Source organism: Rhopalosiphum padi, chromosome 1 (assembly GCF_020882245.1).
Source record: "Rhopalosiphum padi isolate XX-2018 chromosome 1, ASM2088224v1, whole genome shotgun sequence".
Classification (NCBI taxonomy): Eukaryota; Metazoa; Arthropoda; class Insecta; order Hemiptera; family Aphididae; genus Rhopalosiphum; species Rhopalosiphum padi.
This window is the reverse complement of record NC_083597.1, coordinates 34769555-34795207: the sequence shown is the minus strand read 5'-3', so window position 1 is coordinate 34795207 and position 25653 is coordinate 34769555. Positions and strand designations below refer to the sequence as shown.

The 25653-nt window shown below is 27.9% G+C and overlaps 2 protein-coding genes and 1 pseudogene across 5 annotated transcripts; all 3 read right to left on the bottom strand.

The window, feature by feature from the left end:
- Positions 1-549: 549 nt before the first annotated feature.
- LOC132920799 (puromycin-sensitive aminopeptidase) lies at positions 550-11578 on the bottom strand. 4 transcript variants are annotated; one of them, XM_060983479.1, is made up of 13 exons: positions 11178-11578; positions 10735-10850; positions 10428-10602; positions 4045-4283; positions 3809-3974; positions 3261-3552; positions 2772-3190; positions 2468-2708; positions 1707-2410; positions 1527-1634; positions 1345-1467; positions 986-1250; positions 550-704 (listed from the first exon to the last, which is right to left on the bottom strand). In XM_060983479.1, the coding sequence occupies exons 2-12, from the start codon at positions 10773-10775 to the stop codon at positions 1032-1034; spliced, it is 2727 nt and encodes a 908-aa protein (XP_060839462.1). In that variant the 5' UTR covers positions 10776-10850; positions 11178-11578; the 3' UTR covers positions 550-704; positions 986-1031. The 4 variants fall into 4 exon arrangements, with proteins under 4 accessions (XP_060839462.1, XP_060839470.1, XP_060839481.1 ...); XM_060983487.1 differs by lacking the exon at positions 3809-3974 and adding an exon at positions 3614-3764 and having other exon boundaries at positions 11178-11573; XM_060983498.1 differs by lacking the exon at positions 10735-10850 and having other exon boundaries at positions 11178-11576.
- Positions 11579-12285: 707 nt separating this feature from the next.
- LOC132925526 (uncharacterized) lies at positions 12286-14077 on the bottom strand (annotated as a pseudogene).
- A 3411-nt stretch (positions 14078-17488) lies between these two features.
- On the bottom strand, positions 17489-23381 carry LOC132917420 (UDP-glucosyltransferase 2-like). Its single transcript, XM_060978152.1, has 4 exons — positions 22037-23381; positions 18238-18457; positions 17937-18156; positions 17489-17834 (listed from the first exon to the last, which is right to left on the bottom strand). Exons 1-4 carry the CDS (start codon positions 22880-22882, stop codon positions 17546-17548), a joined length of 1575 nt encoding a protein of 524 aa, XP_060834135.1. The 5' UTR covers positions 22883-23381; the 3' UTR covers positions 17489-17545.
- Between the last annotated feature and the right edge of the window lie 2272 nt (positions 23382-25653).

Here is a 25653-nt window from a genome sequence, read left to right as displayed (position 1 = left end):
TTGACTAATATATCTAAATACTTAAAATTAAATAGAATCGTTTTTTTTTTTTATTATTGAAGATTATTTCAAATTTCTTTCTATAGATACTAATTGGGGGGTATTTTAAATACTTTATTTTATAAGTATTTGAGTAATAACTCAAGTACATTTTAAAAGTATTTTTTACAGTGCTGAATTTAATATAGTCAAACTTGCTTAAAATGCTTTTCAAAGGACCATACAACACTTTAAGCAAGAAAGTATCATAATATATATGTGTTCTTTATAATTATTTTCTTTATTTTTATTAATAAAAGTATTTATTTTTGTTTGCTTGAGATTTTGAAAATGTATTTTACATTTCTATACATTTCTTATTAATCTAAAAATAACTAAAATGTATTCAATTTGCTCAATGGGTATGTATTCATTTTAGAGCTTTGACATCATTACCACTTAGTGAAGTAAAGTTGGTTGATGACATCTAACCATTTTTCAAAAAATACTTGTCGATACCACTATTACAGGTATTATTATAGTCACATTATAGATCAAATAAATAAACAATTAAACCATAAAGAATAAATTTATATTAATGAAAAAAAGAATATATGCCCAGTATAAGATAGGTTATGCCATTAAACATTTACATTAATGTAACAAAATGACTTTGGTTAACGAAAAACGTTAATAAAATGCTGCTTCTTTTTATTATGTCTAACCTGAAAATAAATGGTTTAATTAAGTATTAAATAATAAATAATTTGATTTAAAAAAAATGTGTTCCAAGTATTTGTTAATATTAAACATTTTCATAACAAATTTTAATAAGTTGCATTAGTATAGTTGATAATATATTTTATACATATTTTATATAAATAAATTATCTCATTTAATCTTAGTTAAACAAAATTTAAATTATTAATTATATTTAATAAAATATATATACATAGGAACAAATCATTTTTTTTAAAACTCAATGATAAGTATGTTTTTGACTAACTGGAACAGTCATTGAGCATTATTGAGCAAGCTTTTAGTCATTAAAGTCATTTTTGGACTACTTTTTGAAGGAAATTTTGTAATTTTTCATAGTCTCTTTTTAACCATGCAGCATTTAAACGAATAGTTTCACAAGCTTGTTGGATTGTTCTTTCAGCACCAACACAACCATTTTGTTTGAAGAAATTTTCTACTTCTTCAGCTTTTTCAATAGAAGCAAAATTTTCTGTTGTATTTTTCACCAAACGAGTTAATAAGAAACCGCCCTAAAAAAATTCAGTAGTTGATATTAAATACAATTATAAAAAAAAAATTAAATTAAATTTTGTAAGAATTAAGCTAAGAGTAAGCTTTGTTTACCTGGTATTGATTAAATAATTTTGACCAGTTGTCTTGAATGAATTGCCAAGCTAAATCTCTACCAACTTTAGACCCACCAACAGAAATTATTACAAATACAGTATCTTGTGAACGAACTTCATCCTATAAAATAAAATAAAACTGCATTATCATACTCTGATGACCACTTTATAATAACTTACAGACATTGCAAAATCAAGGACTTTTTTTAATATATCTTTATTTTTAGATGCGCCCATCGCTCTGCATATCCTATCCTTTTCTTCATGTAAATCAGTTCCTCTATAGAGCTAAAATAATTATTACAATTTAAGAGATACTTAATTTTGACTTATATGAGTATATTTAGTATTATATTAAACCTGTAATAATTGATTAAAAGTGGTCTCATCACCAGATGACAAACAAGCCTTATATATAGGACTTCTTAAATCAGCTACAATGGTTTCTTTACCACTTAGGTGATTAGCAAACTTTATCTTGGCTTCAGATATAACATCAGGATCAGCACTAGATACCAAACGAGCCATTACTAAACCTCTCAGCATTGTTTCAAGGTGACTTTCATTAGGTTGAGGTGTCCATCCCAATTTTGTTGATATTTTTTTTAAAAGAATTCTGTTGTATTGTTTAAATAATTGTTCTGTATCTCCTTCCACATTAGATAACAATATAGCTAATTTACCAAGCACATTACTCATTGATGACCATACAGAGTAATTGTCTTCATCTGTCATAGCCAACATTAAATTTAGTACTTCATCTGTACTAGAGAGACCAGCTTGAACAAGAGCAAAAAGATCATCGAGTAACCCAAGGCGATCTAAAGGTGGCAATGTTCTTGATGATATAGATGGTACAAAATTATTAAGTAATTCTGGTGTATAACGAGTTCTATAATATCCAACAGTACTGGGGTTTACTTTAACCCATTCTCCTGGTGAGATTACATTAGCAGGAATGATTATATCCTTTTGAATTTCGGACATTATATCTTTATGACATACAACTCCAGGATTTCGAGATGTAGAAAACGTTAATGGAACCATCCATAAATGACCATAACCTAAATATATATATTTTTCATTAAAAAGAAAAAGAATACCAATGTTTTAGAAATTACCATCAACTTGTCCATTAGCAGTAAACTTAGTTTGAGATACAGTAAGAACTCTTGATCCATCAGGATTTTGAGTTTCTTTTTCAACAGTTATTACAGGAAAACCTTTTTGTAATGTCCATGTAGACATAACATCTTTAACAGGTTTATTACTGGCTTCTTCTAAGGCTGCCCATAAATCTTCAGTAAATGTATTGCCGTATTGATGTTTAGTCAAATATAGATTCATTCCTTTACGGAAATCCTAAAATTTATAAATATTGATATAAAAAGCAAAGAACTTTTTAATTAATTAATAATAATTTACTTGATCTCCAATAAAATTATGTAACATTCTGATCACTGATGCCCCTTTGTTGTATGAAATGTCATCAAATATTTCATCAATTTCAGATGGATGGCCTACTGGTATTTCAATGGGATGACTACTATTTAAAGCATCCAACTCAAGTGCTCTAATATATGTCTCTGTGACAAATTGTGTCCATATATCATATTCTGGGAATAAATGTTCCACACAAAGAAACTCTACAAATGAAGCGTATCCCTCATTTAGCCAAAGATGTGTCCACCACTCCATTGTAACTAAATTTCCAAACCATTGGTGGGCCAGCTCATGTCCAACAACTAAAGCTATCCATTGTTTACGAACTGCTGAAGTATTGTCTGGATCAACTAAGAGACATGATTCTCTATAGGTTACTAAGCCCCAATTTTCCATAGCGCCTAAAAATATATTGATAAATAAATGATAATTAATATTTAATACTTATGAAGTTAAAACAAACAAAGTTACCAGATGAAAAGTCAGCAATAGCTATTAAATCCATTTTTGGTAAAGGGTAGGCTACTTGGAAATAATCTTTGTAGTAAGGTAATGCACATTTGGCCACTTCCAATGCAAATTTTCCTTGTTCACTTTTTCCAATTGGTGTATATACTCGGATTAAAACACCGTCTGAATCTTTGTCCTCCACGTAATCGAAATCTCCTACAACGACAGCAACCAAATAAGTTGACATTATTGGAGTTTTTTGAAATTTAAGCAAACGATCCCCATTTTCTTCAGTTGTATCAGAAATCACAGGCTAAAAATAGATTAACAATATAAAAATAAAATAAATATAAATTAATTTAATGAAAATGTACCATGTTGGAAAGAGCCGTTTTGTTTTGTGGCACAGACAATACAATGTTGAATTCAGCTTTAATAGCCGGCTCGTCCCAACAGGGAAAACATCTTCTTGCATCAGTTGCTTCAAATTGAGTAACTGCTGAATATTTTTCTTCTCCACTTGGACTTAAAACAAAAAAAATTACATACAATTAATAGAATATTCTTACCATATTAGATAAAGCCAGATGAGATGTGTTACACACGGCAATAGATATATCAAATACAGCTTTCAGACTCGGTTCGTCCCAACAAGGGAACACTTTACGTGCATTAGTTGAACACAACATGGTAACAGCCGAGTTTAATTCAACTGGATTGCCGCTTTCAGTCACACTATGCAATTTTTTTGCAAAAGAAGAAAAAAATTGCAAAGCCATCTGATAAATAATTTGATTAAGCTCACCTAACATATTTACTACGGTAAAATCCTTTCATTTTGTCATTGAGTTCTCCAATAAATATAAATTTTAAATATGCTTCGCCAATTTTTAGTTCTTTATCAAATCTTAAAGTGACTGTCTCATCTTCAGCTGATAATGTAACAGAAGGTTTGGAAATAAACCCATCAGAGTCTTTTAATTCAACTTCTTCAATTTTTAAATCCAATGCATGTAAAGTTATTTCTTTGGTTGGTTCCAAAACCTATGAAATTAAAAATAAGTAAATACTTTATTTATTAAGTACAATAATAGTTAATATAAATAATCGAAAGGCATTAAGATTTTATAAATATATTGACAGTAGTACACAGCATTAAAAACAACTTTGTTCTTTTTAATTATCAGAACAGACATTATTATCATAGAAAACCTACACAAACATATTTAAATTACATAATTTTTATATCTACAAATAAAAAAAAACAATTTATGTGGAATCTATAGTATGAAGTTTTCAATAACTTTGACACAACGAATAATTTTTAATTAACATTCATAGAAAAAATATATAAATCAAAAATGTCTCATGCCTATAGTAAAAATATTTTGAAAAATATATGTATAAAAATCATCATATAACTATTAACTACCCTATCTTATACTCTGTCCAGCGAGAGAACGCGCTGATTTTGCGCAACCCCCCGCGTCACCAAGATACTGATTCACTTATGACTGGGTATCATTTGGGAATGTGCAGAAAAACTGATTTTGGTCGGTCTGCGGCGCGTTTTCTCGCTGAACAGTGTATTTGGTGAAAATTTCAAGTTTGTATAGTTGTTAGTTATGGTTTTTGATAAACATCAAAAAAACACAAAACGATTTTGTCAAATACTGGATTTGCCTTAAAATTCCCGCTTTTCCTTAATTACGGGTTTGTTTTTCTCCGTTATTTAGAATTTTCTTCAGTACAAACTAAATTCAATTATCTATTCAAAACCACCATCAAAGTTGAAAATTAACCACTTTATCGACTAAATATCGTGTATAGAGAAAAAAAACACACAACATTGTAAAATCAATACATTTATCGCTCTACTTAGAATTTAAAAATAAATTGAAATCGAAACAGGACATTCTTTAGATAACATAAAAAAAAATCAAAATATTCGAAATTAAGTAAACTTAAAAATTTCAAAATTTATATTTTAAAGAAATGCATTATTAGAGGAAAAAATGAGTGCGAGTATGCTTGGTGAATAAGAACCAACCAGTATAAAAACACATTAACTAAACAACTAAAGTATATACAAAGATATTATTTATATTTATGTATTTAAGTTTTTTTTTAATTTTCCGAATTTTATGGACTAACTTTCTTTCTACCATACTCTTTTTTTCTAAACTTTTGTATAGACATCTTTCCTATCTTCAGCCGGGGAGCTTTTAGGTCATGTGGTTTTTGCATTTGATATTATCAATAAAACAATCAATAATATGACCTTCAGCAAAGCCGTAATTGCGGGAGGGGGCGGCAGTGGTCTAGATCCCCAAAAAAATTTTAAAAATAGAAACATTTTAGTGGTGAATATAAGGTATACTATAAATCAGTGTTTCCCAAATTATGGCCTATGGGTCGCGACTGACTAAACTTACTCATAAATAAATATATAATCATACTACACAATTACATTTTTTTTTAGAGGGGTGGGTCGTATAAAAACAAAGGGTAAATTTGAGGGTCGCCATAACAAAAATATTGGGAAACATTGCTGTAAGGTAATATGTAAGTATCTATATACTTATATCCTCCCAGGATTTTTTTTAATTACGGCCTTGAAACTAAATTATTACTCTCTTACCATAGATCAAGGATAGGCCCGCGTAATCTTTTTAATTTACTCGTGTTACATTTTAAAATTAATTTTTAACATTTTAGTGGCTATTTGTATTTTATTTTAACATTTAAACATGTAGTAAACATAATTAATATAAAAAGTAAATGCTAATAATACATTTTAAATTTTATTGACTTTTTTTTCTTTCGATGCTCTGGCCCGCTAATTTTTAGTCTTAAAAATTGGCTTTTAAGGAACTTTAAGTTGTCCACATCTATCATAGATCATACACTTCCCATAATATACATACACATTTAATAATCTATAGTAGGTTTATAGTTTATGGCAGTATCAAAAATGTTATCATTATTTTATTCATTAAGTATAAACATCAATATTAATTATATTAAATTTAAGCATTAAATCTTCATCTGTTCCGAGTTCTCAGCTAATATTATGAAGTTAATATTTCTCTTAAAGATTTCTATAATACAGTATTCCATATTGTTACATATAAACAGTCTAAAAAATTAAAATTAACACATTATTTATTTAATTATAAAAAAACTGTTAAAATAATATTTAATAATTATAAAGCTATTATATAGTAATTAGTCTCATAATCTAAATACTTCACGTAAAAATTATTTATTATTCGCCAATAGTTGAGATATTATATTATGAGCTATTGTGTGCGCTGTGGCACTGTCTCGATATATAAAAAATGAAGTCATGTAACATATATAAGTATTATTTTTATGGTTCTTTTTAACATCTTACATTCATATTCTCCAGGAGATAGATAATCAAAAATTATATCTTAAAAACTATTGACATTTGAGTCAATACCCGGAATACCGACATACCGTAGAACAGTGTAAATAAGTTCGTGGTGAAAATAGGCAATAAAATAAAATCAATCTAAATGTTTTAAAAAATTCATTGTTTATATAACATATACATAAAATTTTCAAATCCCTATAAAAAAATAAATATATAGTCTAGACCAAAAATACGAATTAATATTCTTGTAAATATTAGATATTTATGATACATAAATACATAATATTAATATATAAATTTTGTTTGTCAAATATGATAGAATATTAAAATATACTTCTTAATTTAATATTTTAACAAAGAATCTATAGTTTGGTTAACACATAAATATTATATAAGAATGTATTTAATTTGAAAATAACTAGCACATGTGTACGCCGTACGGTGTACATTTGGATAAATCTGTCAGCTTATAACTGTTCATAGGGTACAGTTATTCGTGTATAAAAGAATTGAAATGCATATGTACGGGGGAGCCGCAGTGGTACAGTTATGTTATTGTGTACATACTATTGGACACCTGCGTGATCAATGTATACAATTTTTTCTTTCGAAATATTACATTTCTTATTATCTCATATATGTATTATAATACAGAGTACCTAAATAATATATTATGTATAGTATAATAAATAATAATACCATATCATCTTTCTTTAAATAAACTAGTATCGTTGACCTTGATAGTTAAAGAAAGAAGTGTCTTAAACCACTAACCACTGTAATATTTTAAAATAATTGATCACCAAAACACTATTACATATTATATTATTACAAAGTATAATTAGAAGTTTTAAAATGTTGTTTATAAGAATTTAACTTTCAGGTTTTCGGTACCAAAATATTTATATATATATATAGTATAAATAGAAACTTTCTAATTGAAATATTATAGGGTTTTGATGTTTTTAAACTAATTTTAATTTTCTATTAAGATACAAATCTTATTTATTATTGACTTATTGTATTAGATATAACTTTAAATTAATTCTGTGAGAACATTTTTATTTTTAATTACAAAATAATTACACTACGATTAAAATAGCAGATTTTCCGTTCATTGTTATTGTTTATGTACTATTCTTGAATAATGCAACAAAATAATTAGAATAAGACCTAAAATAATATTAACTAGCATGGTTATAATTTAACTTATACTATTTAATGAACTCATAAGCATATTTTGTGCGAATTTAATTGTAGATAACAAAATATGGCGTGATTTAAGAGAGTTATGACTTATTTTATTTTGTACTAATTTTTGTAGATAAAAAGATTTCGGTAATACCAACTTTCATCACTTCAATAGTTAGGTATTCATTACAATTTATCAATACATCGATAAATAATACCATGATTTATATAAATGTAAATATTAGAAATATATTAACTATTAAGATCTCATCATATTAATTATATACATTTAATAATAATTTAGAATCAAAACAAACAAATTAATAAATAACGCAATTCGATTAATTCGAATTAACTTTTTCAACAGAGTGGATTTAACAGATTTAATTTAATTAAACACCGATGAAGTCACTCTGCTGCATAGACATTAGACGTATAGTAAATATCGATGTTAGTAGGATACTTCGTCATTGAGCAATCACTGAAACGGATGAGTTGAATTTGAATTAAATGATAAAATCATTGCATACGATTTTAAGCCAGTCTAAATTTCTTAGGATATTTATTATTTTATAAAATGTATATTATTATATTACTATGGGCTTATTGCCAACAAAAAAACGCACACGTTATTTTATGATAACAATATTATTATTACATAGTATAATATTATTATATAGCTATTATTAACTTATAGGTCAATAGCAACGAACAATAGTAGTGTAGAATGGTATAAATAGCTTGAAATTAATTTAATATTTAGAAAATGCCAGTTGTTTTTAATAAATTAAAATATAATAAATTGAAGAAAAGTTTCAAGTTCCTAAAAATAATATGTTTTAAACTGCAAAAGTTAAACTAAAATAAAATAATTACTTTTAATTTATATATTGAATCAGAAAAAAATTTTATTTCAGCTATAACAATTTATGCTAAACTTTCTTTTAATTTATGCAACGAAAACTTAATATGAGAACCTTATATTATAATTTGCCTAAAGTTTCACAATTAAAAAATTTTTCAGTTTCAAATTTACTCTTATAAATAATAACTGACATTATATTTTAGATATTTTTATTGTAATAAGCACAAATTATGAGGAGCTATATCACATTTTAAAGGATTTTTATTAATAAACAACTATTTAATGATACATAAATTGAAAAAAAAATAAATAAAGAAGGAAATTAAAATTTTTATAAATAACACATAAATAGTCAAAACACTTGAAAATTAAATCATGTATGGACAATTTTAATTAAACATTTTTGAAAAAATTACAGTTTATACAACTATTTATTTTTAAAATACAAGAAAAAAACAAAATCAATATTGTTGAAAACTTTGACTTTCCTTCACAACAAAAGAAACCACCCATGAAGTTGTTGATAATAGTTTTTTTATTATAAAGTTTCCAGATAAAAAATATTTAGTTAATTTAAGAATTATAATAATTATAAAATGTGAAACATTTTAAGTAATTGGAAAAAAACTAAAAGAAAATTGAGGAAAACTAGGAACTCAACAAGTTTGGTTTTTGACAAAATTAATTGTTATTTTGTTTTAATTCAAAAAGAATTAACTATAGAAACTTTCAATTATCTCAAAATATTTATACTAGTATCTATAGATACTTTTTTTCTACAAAACTTGAAATAATAAATTATAATGCACGTCATTTCCAAATCAATAATTTTCTATAAAGTGTATTCTTTTTTATAATAAATTTAATTAACTATAGTACCCTATTTTACAATCACCTACTTCACTTAGAAGAAAATGGATGAACAAATGTCATCTTTTTTTTGGAAACAACCAAAAACACTACATAGATATAAATATGAAAAGGAGCATCGCAATTCGCAATACATAAACCTCGTATTTTTGGTATTCATAACATTACCATACATTTTTCTTTTAAAAAATTATACGATAGACATACAATGATTTATTATTTAATTCTAACTTAGCACTGTCATTACACTGATATATTTCTATAAGAATAAATTTACAATTAAAACATGATTCACACACAATAACCTTTTCTTTTTGGCATACTTAAAAAACACTAAGCATATAATTTCTTTAGAATCCCGTTGTTTATAATATTTTTTTAACTATTAAATAATTAAAGTATTATATCATATAATTTGTGATTTTTTTGAATATTATGTAAGCATAATAATATGTGAAAACAGTTTAAAAATTAAAATTATTTATAGGTAGTTGGAAAAATCAAGTTTCATAAAAGTTATTACTTATTTAATTAATTAAAAATATTATTACCTAAATTATAATTGATCTAATTGATTAATATTTAAATATGTAATATTCACTTAAGTATCATATTTTCAAGAACTTAACTATATAAAATAATGTTATTAGTTTTCACTAATTCAAAAACTTAATATTAATATTTAAATTCTATGAAAGTAATGATAACTGAAAGCAATTAATAAAAAAAAATTACCTAATGACAATCAATAAGTAGGTATTATTAGGTAGTCTAATAAACAGTAAGTAAATTATATATTGTAAATATATAAGTTGAACCAATACACTGAAAATTAAAAAATATACAATTCTATAATACTTACATTTATAGAAACTGTTTCCTTGCCTTCAAATATGAATTTTTGCAAATCCGGCTTCAAAAATAAATCATATAATACAGGCTTTACAGATTTTGGAAGTCGTAAAAATGGTTTCTTCTCCCCAGCCATTTTATAATTTTTTTTAGAGAACGATTTCGATATTAACAATTGAAAACACCTACAAAATAATAACAAAATAAATCATTAACAACAAAACCGATATTTTTTGCAATGATGTTACAGATTCGCGTGTATATATACAAACACGCTCACACACATACACTGTTTTCAATTACATTAACACACTAACACGATTCTAGGTATCCTCCTCTTCATACCCCAACAGAACATAACGGTAAACTGAGTTTGCGGTTTTTTATGCCCCTATATACGTATAAACAGAAACCGGTTTTTTGCACAGTGGGCCTATAAAAAATTCTTTTATGAATAACATCTATAGTGATGTTCGTGAAACGCGAATCAATCGCTAACTGCGTTATATTCTGAGACGTGATTTGGAAGGTAAATTTAATAGAATTTCAATTTACCCCGATCTAACCCGAAAACCCCGAGGCCCGAGTCAATAAAACATTGAAACATAACGCGGTTTTTCACTGAACGTATCACGTGAAATACATAATAATATGCAATAAACAACACAAAAGTTCAAGTTCAAACACACTTATAATAAAATATTATATCGAACACTTCGTTTTAAAAGAAAAATGTATAAAATTAGAAAAATTTACTCACTGTTGACGGTGTTTAAATTGATATTTTTAATTCGATTTTATATCGAACTATAGTCGCTACTTATAATAAATGTTTTTTTTTTATCGGCAATTATTTTTTGGATATGCAGCGATAATCAATCGGATGATGATAAAACCTAGTAATGTACGAAAAATTACTCTGATCAAGAGACTAAAATGAATGAATCAATGAAACCACAAACGAGCCAGTAGACCACAAAGTTAACACTTAACAGATAAACGCCGAACAGTGACGAGGGAACACGTAGAGAACTCGCCTACTTCGGCTTGTGAAATTGAGAAGTGGAAGGGAAAAAACGTAACATAAAACACACGGCTCGGTTATCCTGGACCCCGTGTCGTAGCGTTCCATTGGTCGTCGGCGTCTAACAGTCGGGCCACAACCCATTAACCGCTCCACATCGTAGTATCGTACCGAGTTTAGTTTTAGACGCGACGAGCTATGGAATTGTAGTTGTATCGATAATTATTCGCATGATAAAACAGTTCTGTAGCGCTCGTAGACCGCAGTGAAATATTTATATACTATATATTATCACGATTTATTTGATAAAATGATAAATAAATTTGATAAATCTTTAATCGTGCTAACAAATAGTAAATACTCTATACGATAGAGTATTTAGTGCTAATATTACGATAGGATTTATATTTTACGACCAAAACTATGTACTCAGTACTTACAAACTTGAAACTACAAAAACAAAATAATAAAATATCAAAAATTAATGTGTCCAATTTTGAATATAAAATTGACATTTGTTCTGTAGTCTTCAGAACAGTCTGTGTTTACTGTTTAGAGTTTGAATACTAATTTTTATTTTTATAGCTACGTCAAAATATTGTTAACTTGAATTCAAAATTAATAATAAGGACAACCTTTAATTATTTCATAAAAGCATAATATAACAAGTGAGTAAAAAAAAAAAATATTTATAAAAATAATCAAGTATTAAATCATTTTGATAGCTTTTTATGGTTTTGTTTAATTTTTTGTTTTTATTTTTGATTTAAAATGTAGCTGTACTGGCGCATTATCTTAACCAAATAATGGACACAAATATCAGTTAGCATTGGTTTTTGATGCTCTACACACAAGGAAATGTAATGTAAATATTCTTTTTAAAGAAATCTTCACAAGTTTTATCAAACACATTCAATTCATCTGCAAATGAAATTTCTAGTGACTTCAATATATTGAAGAGATTGCTATCTAGATGGGTTAGATAACCTCTACTTTTTGCAATAACCAAGTCTGCTGATGTTTCATTTGTAGTTGTATTTAAATTCTTTAAATTATTTATGTATAGTACACATTTTGTTTTTCTTACCAAACGTTTTGCTATATATCTGCCAATTGAATATAAAATAGTTATTAATTATTATACTTAAATTATAACAAAATGAACTACTTATTCTATTTACCCAGCTAAATAATATATTAAACAATCAAAAACCGTTGAGTCAGAATAATTATGCTCTAAGAATATATCATCTATATCCCAGCATTCTTCATCAACAATATTATTAATTTTTTCTTTTAATTTTTAAATCTTATCAATTCTAACTGTTTCTAACTGTTTCTTTTATTATTTCCTTTAAATCTGTAATAGTTTTAACTGGGAATATTATTTAAAAATTATAACATAATAGTAAAATTTATTTATATAGGGGTAATGTAAATATCTATATATAAGTACACATTCTAATAATATTTTAAAACTTATCTTCAAATATTCTTATAATAGTTTCGGACCTGAAACTTGCCATATTATCTTAAAAAAATTTTATAAGTAATGCAATTAAAATTTTTATTTAATTTATTTGATTTAGGGGACAAACTTTAAGGATTGAACTTGACTCTACTTTAAAAACATTGAGGTAATACTGTAATAGTCCCATTTAATAGGACTTATTGATGAATGCACCGAAATACATTTTTTGTAAAAAAAAAAAATACATATCAGAATTATTAGGTACATTAATAATACATTGTTATTCACACATACTGTGAGCTTTTTATTTTCAAACAAACGATTTCTTATTGTTTTTAAAAGATGTAGCGCATTAGAAAAAAACAAAAACCTTTCAAGAGCAATCAAATGGATTTCGAAAGAAGTTTTTGAAGCTTTCATTACTGGAGTTGATCTAATTAAAAAAACTTATTAGTATTTATAAATAATATTTATTTTTGTAAAATTACCTCTAACTGATTCCACATGGTTTTGTTAGTGCTGGCGCCATCAGACGTGAGACCAATAACTTGTCTACCAGCATCTTCCATCAACATTATGGTCCTAATTGTTAATTTTGCCAAATTAACCTCTATATAATATATGTAAATACAATGAATATTATTGAATTCAATTTAATTTCATAAAATATCACCTTTTACACTCCCTTTGGATATAAAGACTGCAATAGGTTGAACTATGTTGTCAGCTAGATTGCCAAATAAACACTAAGGCATAATTAGCCTTTTGTGAACTTTAAGTTTCTAGTTCATTACCAAAATCCTCTAACCCCATGTATGTAAGTGTTTAAATATTTACACTTACACTCTCTCTTAAAAAACTTCATCTAGTACTAATATACCTTGCTTTTGTTTTTCAGTTTTTCTGCCATTTTTTTCTTTAATAATTTAAACAAGTTTTCATCAAATCCACATCCTATTTTCACCGCAAGTAAGTAATTTGTTATGGTATTAGTTCAAGGTAGTGGTAATATATTATTATCTCGCAGAAATCTGTAACCACTGGGAGATCTAAAAATAAAATAATTAGTTGTTGATTTAATCAATAATAAAAAACATTTTTATAAGTAGATGATTTCCATTTACCTTATTTGAAAAAGCATGCAAAGGAGCATCCAGTTATCACTGTATCTTATTTTGTTTGGTAATTGTTACTTTTGCAGCTTTGAAAATTTCATATATTATATTAAATCTGATTGGCATTTTGGTATGTTATTATTTTTTTTAAGTTCTCCAATTTTTGTTACCTCTATTTTTTGCTCTTTGTAGGAATTTAAATTATTTTGAAGAAAAGTAATCCTTTTAATGATTCTGGAAATTTTTTTTTTCAAGTCTGGTTCGACACTGTTGTATGCTATTAAAGTTAAAATTTGGCGGGAATATATTTTCACATATTATCACAGATTAATTTAAACTGTGATATTATTTTAATTTATAACATTATTTTCACGGGTAGAGAGCGCACTCAGTTAGTTAAGCAGCTGATCCTGAGAGTAATTTCAATTGCCATGTGATAGTGCTATTTATATCTTTAATCGAGCCGCCGTTCGGTTATCCGAAAATAACGACATTGCCATCTACCTCTGCCATTTAGAACTAACTTAACAATTTGTTTTGAACTTTTCAATGAGAGCGGAAAAACATCTCCATCGATTACCACTTGATGGCGTAGCTGTATGCGAATTTTATTTTAGATTCTGTGCGGAGGGATGAATGTATTGATTTTACAATGATTCTGTCATCATTTTTTTAGGCAGTAAAAGTGCTTTGATTTTTTAAATCAAAAATTAAGTTTTGCTGAACTATTCTTTATAATATTGAGGTAAAAAAAAATTTCAAGTATCCTGTAGACCTGTAGTAAAAAAAATTACAAAATCTCCAATTATTAAACCTAAGGTTTGAAATTTTATAAATTTTTCTAATTAGAAGTTTATACTGGAACTAAAAATCTAAAAAATCTAAAACACAATTAACATATTAATATATTAACATTTGAAGAAGTTCAAATTTAGACGAAATTACGTATTTTAACGATGAATTAAGATATTATAATTATTTAATTATACGTATAAATACTAAAATGTAAATCAAAAATATTATTTTAATCATTAAATGTTTATTTATGTTATTTATCAATAAAATTACCAAAATCTTTTAAAAATATTATACATTTTACTACACACAATGGCATTTTCAAAATATAGTATTGCATTTTACATTTTTTACATATTATCTATTTGTACTATGAACCTGTTCACGCTGTTAACTTAGTGGCGTAGCCTAGGAGAGGGCTGAGGGGACTGTATCCACCCTCCGAAATATTAAGAAAATTTAAAAATTATTTTAATTCTTAATGGTATATGAAAATCGATACAAACATCTTACATTGTATTTTACAAACAAAGATCAGCCTCCCATCCCGCCCCCCGAAAAAAATCCTGGCTACGCAACTGTTTTAACTCAAAAGCTAATAACAATATTATATATTATTAAAGTAATTAAAAACTATAATAATTTAATAAATGCACTTTTTCGAAAAAAGTTATATCAACCTACCGTAATATTAAAAGTAAAACAAATGACTTTAGTAGGTATATCAAAAAACATTTCATGAAATATAATACTTGTAATATAGGCTGACAGATCGTCTCCGCTCAGAATTGTTTTTCGCATACAATGATATAATATTATAATCGTTGAATTCAAAGTTAACACACCCATTTCATGCAATGACTCACACGATACCTAACGTATAGCAAGGGGTACTCTACTTGCCTAACTTTTTAAATATAATTTTTAGACTTTTTATTCAAGAAAACGCTTAATTTTAACATGAGATTAATTTTTTCAACCTGTTGTTATTTTTTAATATAATGGATAAATTGAAGAATAGATTACTATTCCTATTAGCAACTAGTAGTTGTAAGTTGTAATATGCTATTTTTATGAAAGTTTACTGTCCATGCTATATTTTAATGTCGTTATACATAATAATAATTTATACACGATGATATTATACTCAAGCATTGATTTATTGTTTAAGAATATGACTTATTATTATGGCAGCATGCCAGTATATGTCTGAATGTCTCTTGCTCTGTCGATACTCGATATAGGCTGAAAAAGGGCGTGGTTAAATATTATTCAACGTCAATATCCTTGCAAATTGTATTTGCGTCATTGCTGTAGATAAAGTCAGTAAAATTCTAGGCATATTTAAATAATTTATGGAAAAAATATTACTGTAATAAAAAAAATACTAAATAAATGTACCAAGCACAATTTAACATTCTTTCAATAAAATAGCATATTATCATTGTTAACAAAAATTTAGATTTTTTTTATGAATTTTTTCCTTTATTTTGCTTAAATTGTCAATTGTAATAATATTGTTTATTTGTTTATGACTAAATCTTTTTTCCACCGGCAACGAAAATAAATTTTGTAATTATTTATCGTTTCGAATTTTTTTTTTGTTTTTTTTTTTTTTTTTTACCAGGATGTGATTGGTATAATATTATTATCATTTTCATCTGCAGTTATGAATTCATAGTTCATACAATTTAACTTTTATAGAACTAATTTTTTAGCCTTAAAGGTACTCGTACAATTTGTTTGTTCATACAATTTTATAATAATGTTACAGAAATTGTTTGAAATTGTTTATTTTTGAAATATAAATTGTTTCTAATATCATAAACCATAATTAAATATTATTATATTTTATATTATATTTAGTTAAAACTTTTTTGACATAAAATCCAAGGCATCAATATATTATAAATGTGAATCATAGTAGGTCTAGTACAGTGTATTTATAAAACAACGTTTTTAAATAATTTTCATTTTTAACACATTTTCATACTACTCGTAAAGTCGTAAGTAAATAATAATAATAATTTATAACAATCTATTATAGCATTTATACTTACTTAAATGGTATAAGGTTTGTACATTATACAATTAAATTGTTTAGTTAATATAACTTTACTATTTAGTTTTACTTCATATCAATGGAATACAACTATTTACTAAAAAGTTGATATCTATTGAAAGATACACATATTTAATTACATATTTTTCTCACTATACACACATAATGTAGGTCATATGTTCAATAGCTAAGTTTCTTAAAAATCATATTTGTTATGAAAATTAATTTTTATAAAATTATTTTTTTATAAATTTTATTAGATGTAATATTGACATAGGTCATAGGTTATGGTTATACACTATATACTATATATATATTATAAATTATAGTATACTTATTACTTTACGAATTTATAATGTATAAACTAAGTGCTCATATACTTATATACTTTATATATTGAGTATAATAATATGTTATCTTACTCCATTTTGATAATACTTGTTTGAATTTGAATATTTGAATAAGTGGTATTTAATATTTTTATATTATTTATTATTAACTATATTATAATGATTAACTAACATGTACTATCAATATATTTTCAATAGACCTTGAGATGGTTGTTATAAGTGTGAAAAAAGCATAAAAAAAATTAAAAAAGAACTACGTTTATCTAAAATCGTTTTGTTATATTGTTACAAATTACTTATTAATTCATTGTTTATTCTGTCTTTGCTTTTACATTATGATGATAAAATATTGAAGTACATTTATAAATACATTTTAACATTTTATAGACTGCAAAAAAAACCACAGATATTAAAATGATTGCAAAAGAAATAACATCCAATAAGTAATATTGAAACCATGTTAAATTAAGTGAGTGAGATTTTAAATGTGGTGCACCATTGTGACGAAGAACATACTCGGTCCAGTACACGACCGATTGTGCTGGTGTCATCGGTCGATCTTTAAATATGTTCGAAGTAGTTTTAGCATTCATTGGATACCTATAGAAAATATTAAATAATATATAATCGGTGCCTATAAGAATTAAATTATTTTCACACATTTTGTTCACTAAAAGGTATTATATTATAATTATAATTTACTTTTTGTTGTTGACAATTTCTAAAACATGTTTTAATAATGTTTTTTCAGACACAGAAAATAAGTCCATAGAGATTGCCATTCCGGCATTGACTAAATTGTCTATATTTCTGTGTTGATCACCAAATAATGGAAATCCAAGGACTGGTACACCAGCATCCACGGCTTCATATAATCCAGATATACCACCATGACTGATAAATAATTTTACGTTAGGGTGCACTAAAGAATAGAATCAAGTATGGTTAACATTAAAATTTGAATCAATAATTTAATAGTTATTTTTAATAATTATTTATTTACTAAGTATATCTCGTTGAGGGAGCCACTTTTTTATCATCAGGTTTTTTGGTTTATTTTTTAATTCACCTTCATATTTCCATAACACTCTTTGAGGAATTTGTGCCAAAACTTCAATAAACGAATTTTTGATGTGTTCTGGGAGTGAAGACATTTTAACAGTTGAACCAAAAGTGAAATAAATGACTCCATGTGAAGATTGTTCTATAAACTCTAATATATCCTTAAATCAAAGTATTACATATTATTATATTGTATATAAATTAGTTTTTTATCACTTTATTTTGTTTGATCGCGTAGTTTCCTAACTTTAAACTATTAATTTTAAAATTCTGCAGTGTGTATGTGTAAATTCAATAATCTAAAAACACCGAGGAATTCGGGTTTTTAATATTAAGGCATAATCATTTAAAATTGATTATGTACTCTAAGAAATAGCAAATTTGCGTTCAGCAGATTCAATTTTATGCTGTTAGCTTTAATATTAGAATCAATTTACCTATTATCAAACTTAAAGGTAATAATATTATCTAGAGCATCTTATAGGTTTTTATTGATATCTTAATTTTTAAGTGGACTTTAGTAATGTAAAATATTACAACTTTAAAATGTTCGTAACTCCCTTAAAAATTAAAATAACAATAAAAGTCTATGAGTTGCCCTAGATAATATTATTACCTTTAAGTTTGATGATAGGTAAATTGACTCTAATATTAAAGCTAACAGCATAAAATTGAATCTACTGAACGCAAATTTGCTATATCTTACGTTCGTAAGACAGACAACATAATATTAATAATTATGCGGTTATGACGTCCTTTTAATTTTTTTGTTTTATTTTGATTATTTTTTAAGTGTATTGGTCAAAGGCGTATTTGAGTTGAGACCATGAGGGGGAGGGAAATTAATTTTTCTTCTGTACAAACAAAAAATAATTTATAGTTGATTACCTAAATAGGCATAAAATTCTAATTATGTTAAGTATGATATCATTATGATTTACTATTTTTATCAAACGGAAAATTTTTTAAATAAATTATTAATTAATGTATTATTCAGAAAAAATACAAGCGATAGGGGAGGGAGGTGAATGCCTCTTTCGCCCCCCCTAGAATACACCATTGGTATTGGTAATTTTTACATTTGACCCTTTGCCATTTGAGAGGCAATCTTCAGTAGTTCAAATTAATTCTCCACAAGATCATGGATGTGGAATTGTGGTTATATTAAACTAAATTAGGTATATATACCTAAATTGATTTATACGATTATAGTTTTAAACATGAAAATATTATAGCTGTATTCAATGTATCCTTTTTAAAAATAAGAAAATAAAATAATACAAATTTTCTGACGTTTAAATTGTAAATATTATCAGGTTTAAGGTTACGGTATATATATTTGACACAGTTGCGCAGCTATATTATCTTCACAAAATAAACCGGTAACGATTGCTGAAGATGTTTTATTGTAAAAAAATATAAAATTATATACCTATAATAGTAGGTTATTATTTTGTTACTTTGTTTGCATATTATTAAAAATATTAAATATTTTGATGGAAAATCTCGGGGCAGAAAATGAGAAAACCTTTTAGAACAGCTTCCTCTCCTGTGCACGTGCTTTTGAACATACGTCTAAGAAACTTGAATAATGGTATAAATACTTATTTAACTAATTTTTTTTAATAAAAGTACATAATAATATCTTATGTATGTCTAGTTTCTATTTATAGGATATATATATGAACATTATTAAAAGTGTAAAAGTTACAGTAACTTTTTTGAATCAAGCGTAACTCGGGTCAAAGAATCACGAAATGTTATTATTATACGTATTAATTATGAATTATTTTTATTATAGTAAATTATTTACTTATTATATTATTAAGTTAAGATTTACTTTATTACTAGGCATATATTTTCCGAGTGATTACTATATAGATTAAAAAATGAAATTTAATTACGTTTACTATAAGTATTAAGTTTAAAGGCTGATTATTTTTTATTACTTACTTAAAAATATTACAATTATGTTGCGCGTATAAATGTATAATACTACAAAAACAACTGGTTTATTTTAAATTTACGTTATTATCTATATATTATAGTTGAATTAAACTGAAATGTACATATAATAAGTAAAACTATGGCATAATCATTTTTCTTTTTATCCATTTTGTTCCAAGCTCAATATTTACTGTGTAAAATAATTTTTTAGTAAAAAAAATATATGGCTTAAGATTTGCCTATTTAATGGTTACCTACCCGGAGTAATCATTTAAAAATAATATTAAATCATATATGTGAGTTTGTACAGTACTATAATACTTATTTATATACGTATTTAAATCAATATTAAACGTTTGACACTAAAATCAGAATTTTTTGAATACTTGTTATGAAGATATTATACTAAGTTATAGTTCAAATTTCGCTCAAGTATGGTACTTTTATGGTACTTGTATTAATTAATGCAATTATCTAGCTGTACCAAAGTAGTAAATAATAATACATTAATACAATATGAATTAATATAAGTGTAGACAGTAAAGTATATTATATAATATAGTAAAGTTTTTCGTCTTACACTTTTACTTATGTTAATGCTAGCAATATGATATGACAATTGCTCGTTTAAATTTTATATGCATCTATGTGTTTTGTACTTTTGTCAATAATTACTGGAAAGTTATAGTAATAAAATATGCAATGCATTTTATAACCGTAGTTAAATAATAATAAGACTAACCGTGTATAGGTATCATACTTAGATGGTTTTCAAAAAGTTTTATAATGCACTTTGGTATAGTAAATAATAAGTAATAAAAACTAAACTTTAAAATGTATACATTTTAAAATAGGTATAACAAAGTGTATCGCCGTGTTTATTCATGTATTTACGTAACTTTAAAACTTACAAAACTATTCAAGTACTTAATGGAAATTAATAATTAAACTTTTAACTGTTTTAAGACATTAAAACTCAAAATATAGTTCTCTATATTGGCTATCTTAAGTTTTTATGAAATACAAAAACAAACGTTTTGTTTTTAGTTGAGTGCCAACTATTCTTCATGTAGATCGGCGTAGATTATAATAGACGTAATTATTAAATTATATAAAATATAATATATAACATACACACAGTAATTAATCGTATATCAGATGATCCATTTAAGTGCTTACACTTACTCATGATTTTTAAAATATTGTGTTATTTAATTAAATCGACATAAATTTGTTCTAGTTTCTCAAAAATATTAAAAATATGAATTTCATTCACGTTAACGTTGTGTTAGATATGAGGAAATGATGTTTACGTGTTCGCAAAATATGAACGTAAACCTGACGTTATTTCCATGTAGCGTTCAACGCCGCTGTCGGCACGCAATTGACATCACGGACATTGCCCTACTTGTCAATATTTGTCCTAGTTACCGGTGTGGTGGCGTCGACTTAAAACCGACAAACAAAGTGTTCATTTTAGTGGTTCATAACTTATATGACTGGCGAAAACTATAACGTTTTGAAATTTATTGAGGACGATTACCTATAAGTATGCTGACTCAAGAATCGAAGGATATTTTTGGTTTTATTTTTGTTTATTTGTATAATGTTATTGGTATTTAATATTTATATCGCGATGTATTGCATAGTTTAATTAGCACCTGCAGGTTAATGCAGGGCTACAATTCTGTTAAAAAAAAAAAAAGTGGTCCGGAAATAGTAACAAAAAAATCATATTCTCATCTTTCAAAAAGATCTGTGCGCGTCAGTGGCGTCAGCTGACGTTTACGTACCTCCGGCAACTTCTCGGGTGGTTTCAGGTGTATGCCGCCGACGTGGACGACGGATTGCGCGACTGGGTTGGACGGTTCGCTGACGTAATGGCCGTTGACGAACATCAGCGACGGCGTGACGGGCGGCACCGCATCGTACTCTCTTGGCTCGACGTACCTGAGCGCCGCGTTCGCGCATATCACCGCTACAGCGCAGTACGCGGAAAGCGCCGCGTTGCTCAGCCTCTGCGCGAACGTCCTGGGAATCCCGTGGTCGGCCACCAGGTGCGAAGCGACCGCGGGATTGGACGCGTGGCCGGTGTGCGCCCGCTCCATCAGCCCGATGGCCGGCAGCGGCGTGACGTAGACGAGCGGCACGCGCAACCGGCCGGCCGCGTACGACACGCAATCCGACAGAAACGGCTCGACGACAACCGCGTCAAACCGCGCGTGGCCGTCTAGGTGCCGCCGCAGCGCCTCCTTCATGGCCGGGTGGCCGTAGATCTTGTTGCACGCGTTCCGGCTGAGCCGCAACCACTTGTACACTTGGCCGACGGGCGTGCTCCACATTTGCTGGACGTCTGTCAACCGGTTGTTCACGGAGGGCAACAGTTCCCGGGACATGTCTACTTCCGTGTAGTTAACGTGCGAGCGCCGACCGTCCGACGGCGCCGGAAACGGCGTGAACGCGGTGACCGCGTGCCCGTTGTCGACGAGCGCTCGCAGCACGCCGCTCATGAAGTTCCAATGGCTCATGCCGGCCATCGTCTCCACGGCCAGTATATTTGCGGCGTCTGAGGCGCACGCCAACGCGGCCACTATGGCGACGACCACCGAACGCCATGACGGCGGTGACGACCACCGCATCACGTCACTGCAGCAGCGGCGCGGCGATGTGGTCGGGAGTGGTGGGTGAAGGTTTCAGGGTAGGTAATGGCAGACGGACGATAATATAATTATTCGATATTTACTGATATTTTATTTGATTGGATTTTATCGTACGATTATTAAATATATGACGGTAAGCGCCTCGATATCGGGTAGTATTAGTGGGGGGGGGGGGGGAGATATTGGACGTCTTGCCTTTGGACGATTTCAAGTTCGCCGCGCGACGGTTGCGTCCCGATGTCGTTATCGAATCATAACGTCGTACTTGCAGGTCGGTATATTCGAGTGTGCGTTTCGTTTTCTTTCATTTTTTTCTTTGTTGATTAATATAATATATAAGACGATCGTTGCGATTTTCGCGACAGACTGCACCCGCGCGCGACACGGACAACGACGACGACTGCCGTGGCCCGACGAGAACGTGTATACGTACGGGACGTATCGCAACAACTCGCGATTAATCGATTGAAGTTCGCTGAGTGCTGACCGGTTGGTATACGTATACGTGGGTAATCATTATTTAATATGTACATGTATAATATCATAGTCTCGAGTGCTTGATGCGTCATTAATTTGACGAACTGTGATGAATGTGTGTGACGTGTGTACGTGTGAAATGCTGCAAGGCGCAAATTACATCACCGTGGTACCTATATGTGGCACGCGTACACTGCAATTATAGTCGTTATAGTGTTATACCCACTGATAATAATCGTTGATCAGCGTGTTATTACAATATAACAATCCTATATAATATGCGTAAAACAACGTACGTTTATATGACATCATTACGTAATATTAGTTGGCAGTGGTGTAACAAAAAAATTTGGGCCACCCCGCAAAAATAAAAAACGGGCCCCTAAAATATTGTTTAGGTAGATATATTAGTTTAAAAACATTAATCTGATATAGGTAAATCACTTATTTTAATTAAAATTTTGTTACGGTATGATAAAAAATAACAAAATTTATTTAATATTACACAATTATTACTTAATGTATAAATAACTAAATTTTACTGAATTATTTTATTTAAATTTCTGCGATCTTCTAGCATTTTTTGGGCAAACTTGTCAACTAACATGTTTATATCTAAACTGCGCATAGATTAACACTAATTTAATTTGAAAAAAGCAATTATTCAATTTTTTTTTCACGGGAATTAAATTTACTTTTACCAAAGGTCCTAAATTACCGCCCCCCCGCAACCGGGGTCTACGGGCCCCCAGTTACGCCACTGTTAGTTGGTATGTATATATTATTTAGTGCTCGATTTGGCAAAATTAAAGTGGGGGGGGGGACTGTTTACTTTTAAAAAAAGAGCGTCCTCATCGCTTTTTGAAGATTATGGGCTATGTTGCTACTCCCTAATACCCCTTTTTAAATCGTATTAAAAAATTCGATTTAAAAAAATGGATAAAAATACAAGTTAATACAAGAAATAGGTATTTACTGTACCTGTTACAGTGGCGTGCTCAGCTTTTTTGAAAGGGGGGAATATTAATTTTTGACTTGTCATAGACCATACTTTTTTCATGTAGATAATAAATCATTACAAAAGAATCCAAGGGGGGGTTATGACACCCTGTTCTCCCGTGAGTACGCCACTGACTTGTTATATATAATATATTTATATAGGTATATTATAATTATAATAATAATAAACTCAAAAAGATAGTAAAAGTAGCTAAAAAAATATCCATTTTTAACTATTTATTTAAATAGTTCCATTAATTATTATAACTTATAAGTATGTTGCTTTTATCTTTTAATTTTATCCTTTTTGGACAACAATGTTCTTTCGCATCTTTTTTACCACTATTTTTATTATATTAAACTATTACATTAGTAAGTGGACTGACACATTAGATTAGGTAATAATAATGATGATGATGAAAATTAAATTAAAAATAACAATCTTTAAATCTATGATAATTGATAACAAATATTTGTGAATAATATAACAGTGGTAACTGGAAATAATATATTTAATATAATATTATATTACACAGGTGTTATTGTTATAATAAATTTATAGATCCGCGGTTATGTAATAATCTATAAGACAAATTATCATCGTATCTTGCCCATTTTGATAAAAATATAGAATGATGAAGCTTTTCGTACGTCCCCTTAAAAATAATACTAAGGGTACGCTACAATTTCTGAAAAATTTGTTGGGATACTCCGTTCCCCACAAGTTGTGCGCTGATATCATTATACATTTTGCGAAATTCTAACACATCAAGGCGGCGATACACTGTGGAAAATGTAGGCAAGTGCCCACCCAATATTTAATTTTACCCCCACCCCTCATAGCTCACCCCATCAAGTAATTAAATATTAAACATTTTAAATTAGTCAAAAATTATTTTTAAATTCATCGTTTTATTTATTTGTTAATGATATCAGTTATTATCACTGATAACCTGTTGATACGATAATTATTTATTTATATTCACTCGTTGACTTGCTAATTATTATTGGGTTTTTGGGCAACATTTTAGCTATAATATAATTTTCCATATCATAATATATAAAATTATAATTCATGTTCATCTATTTTTAAAAAGATGATAAATGTTGTTTTTCTTATAAAGTTATTTTTACTGTAAGATTGTACTTGTACATAAATACAGAGTAATATTTTCTAATGCAACAAAAATAATACACACTCTTTGTCTGTGACTTTTAAATAATTATTTTGCTGGTAGATAGTTTAAGTATAAGTTGCAGTGATAAATTAAAAA

What these genes read in the sequence shown, in the direction of transcription:
- LOC132920799 (XM_060983479.1), bottom strand. Translation starts at nt 10,775, where the DNA reads ATGTTCTGTTGGGGTATGAAGAGGAGGATACCTAGAATCGT. An exon ending in AGGAAACAGTTTCTATAAAT is followed by an intron (nt 4,284 to 10,427) that starts GTAAGTATTATA and finishes TTAATTTCATAG; the next exon opens with GTTTTGGAACCAACCAAAGA. An exon ending in AATTATTTAATCAATACCAG is followed by an intron (nt 1,251 to 1,344) that starts GTAAACAAAGCT and finishes GAATTTTTTTAG; the next exon opens with GGCGGTTTCTTATTAACTCG.
- LOC132917420 (XM_060978152.1), bottom strand. Translation starts at nt 22,882, where the DNA reads ATGCGGTGGTCGTCACCGCCGTCATGGCGTTCGGTGGTCGTCGCCATA. An exon ending in CACCCGAGAAGTTGCCGGAG is followed by an intron (nt 18,458 to 22,036) that starts GTACGTAAACGT and finishes CTTTGATTTAAG; the next exon opens with GATATATTAGAGTTTATAGA. An exon ending in CCCTCAACGAGATATACTTA is followed by an intron (nt 18,157 to 18,237) that starts GTAAATAAATAA and finishes TCTATTCTTTAG; the next exon opens with TGCACCCTAACGTAAAATTA.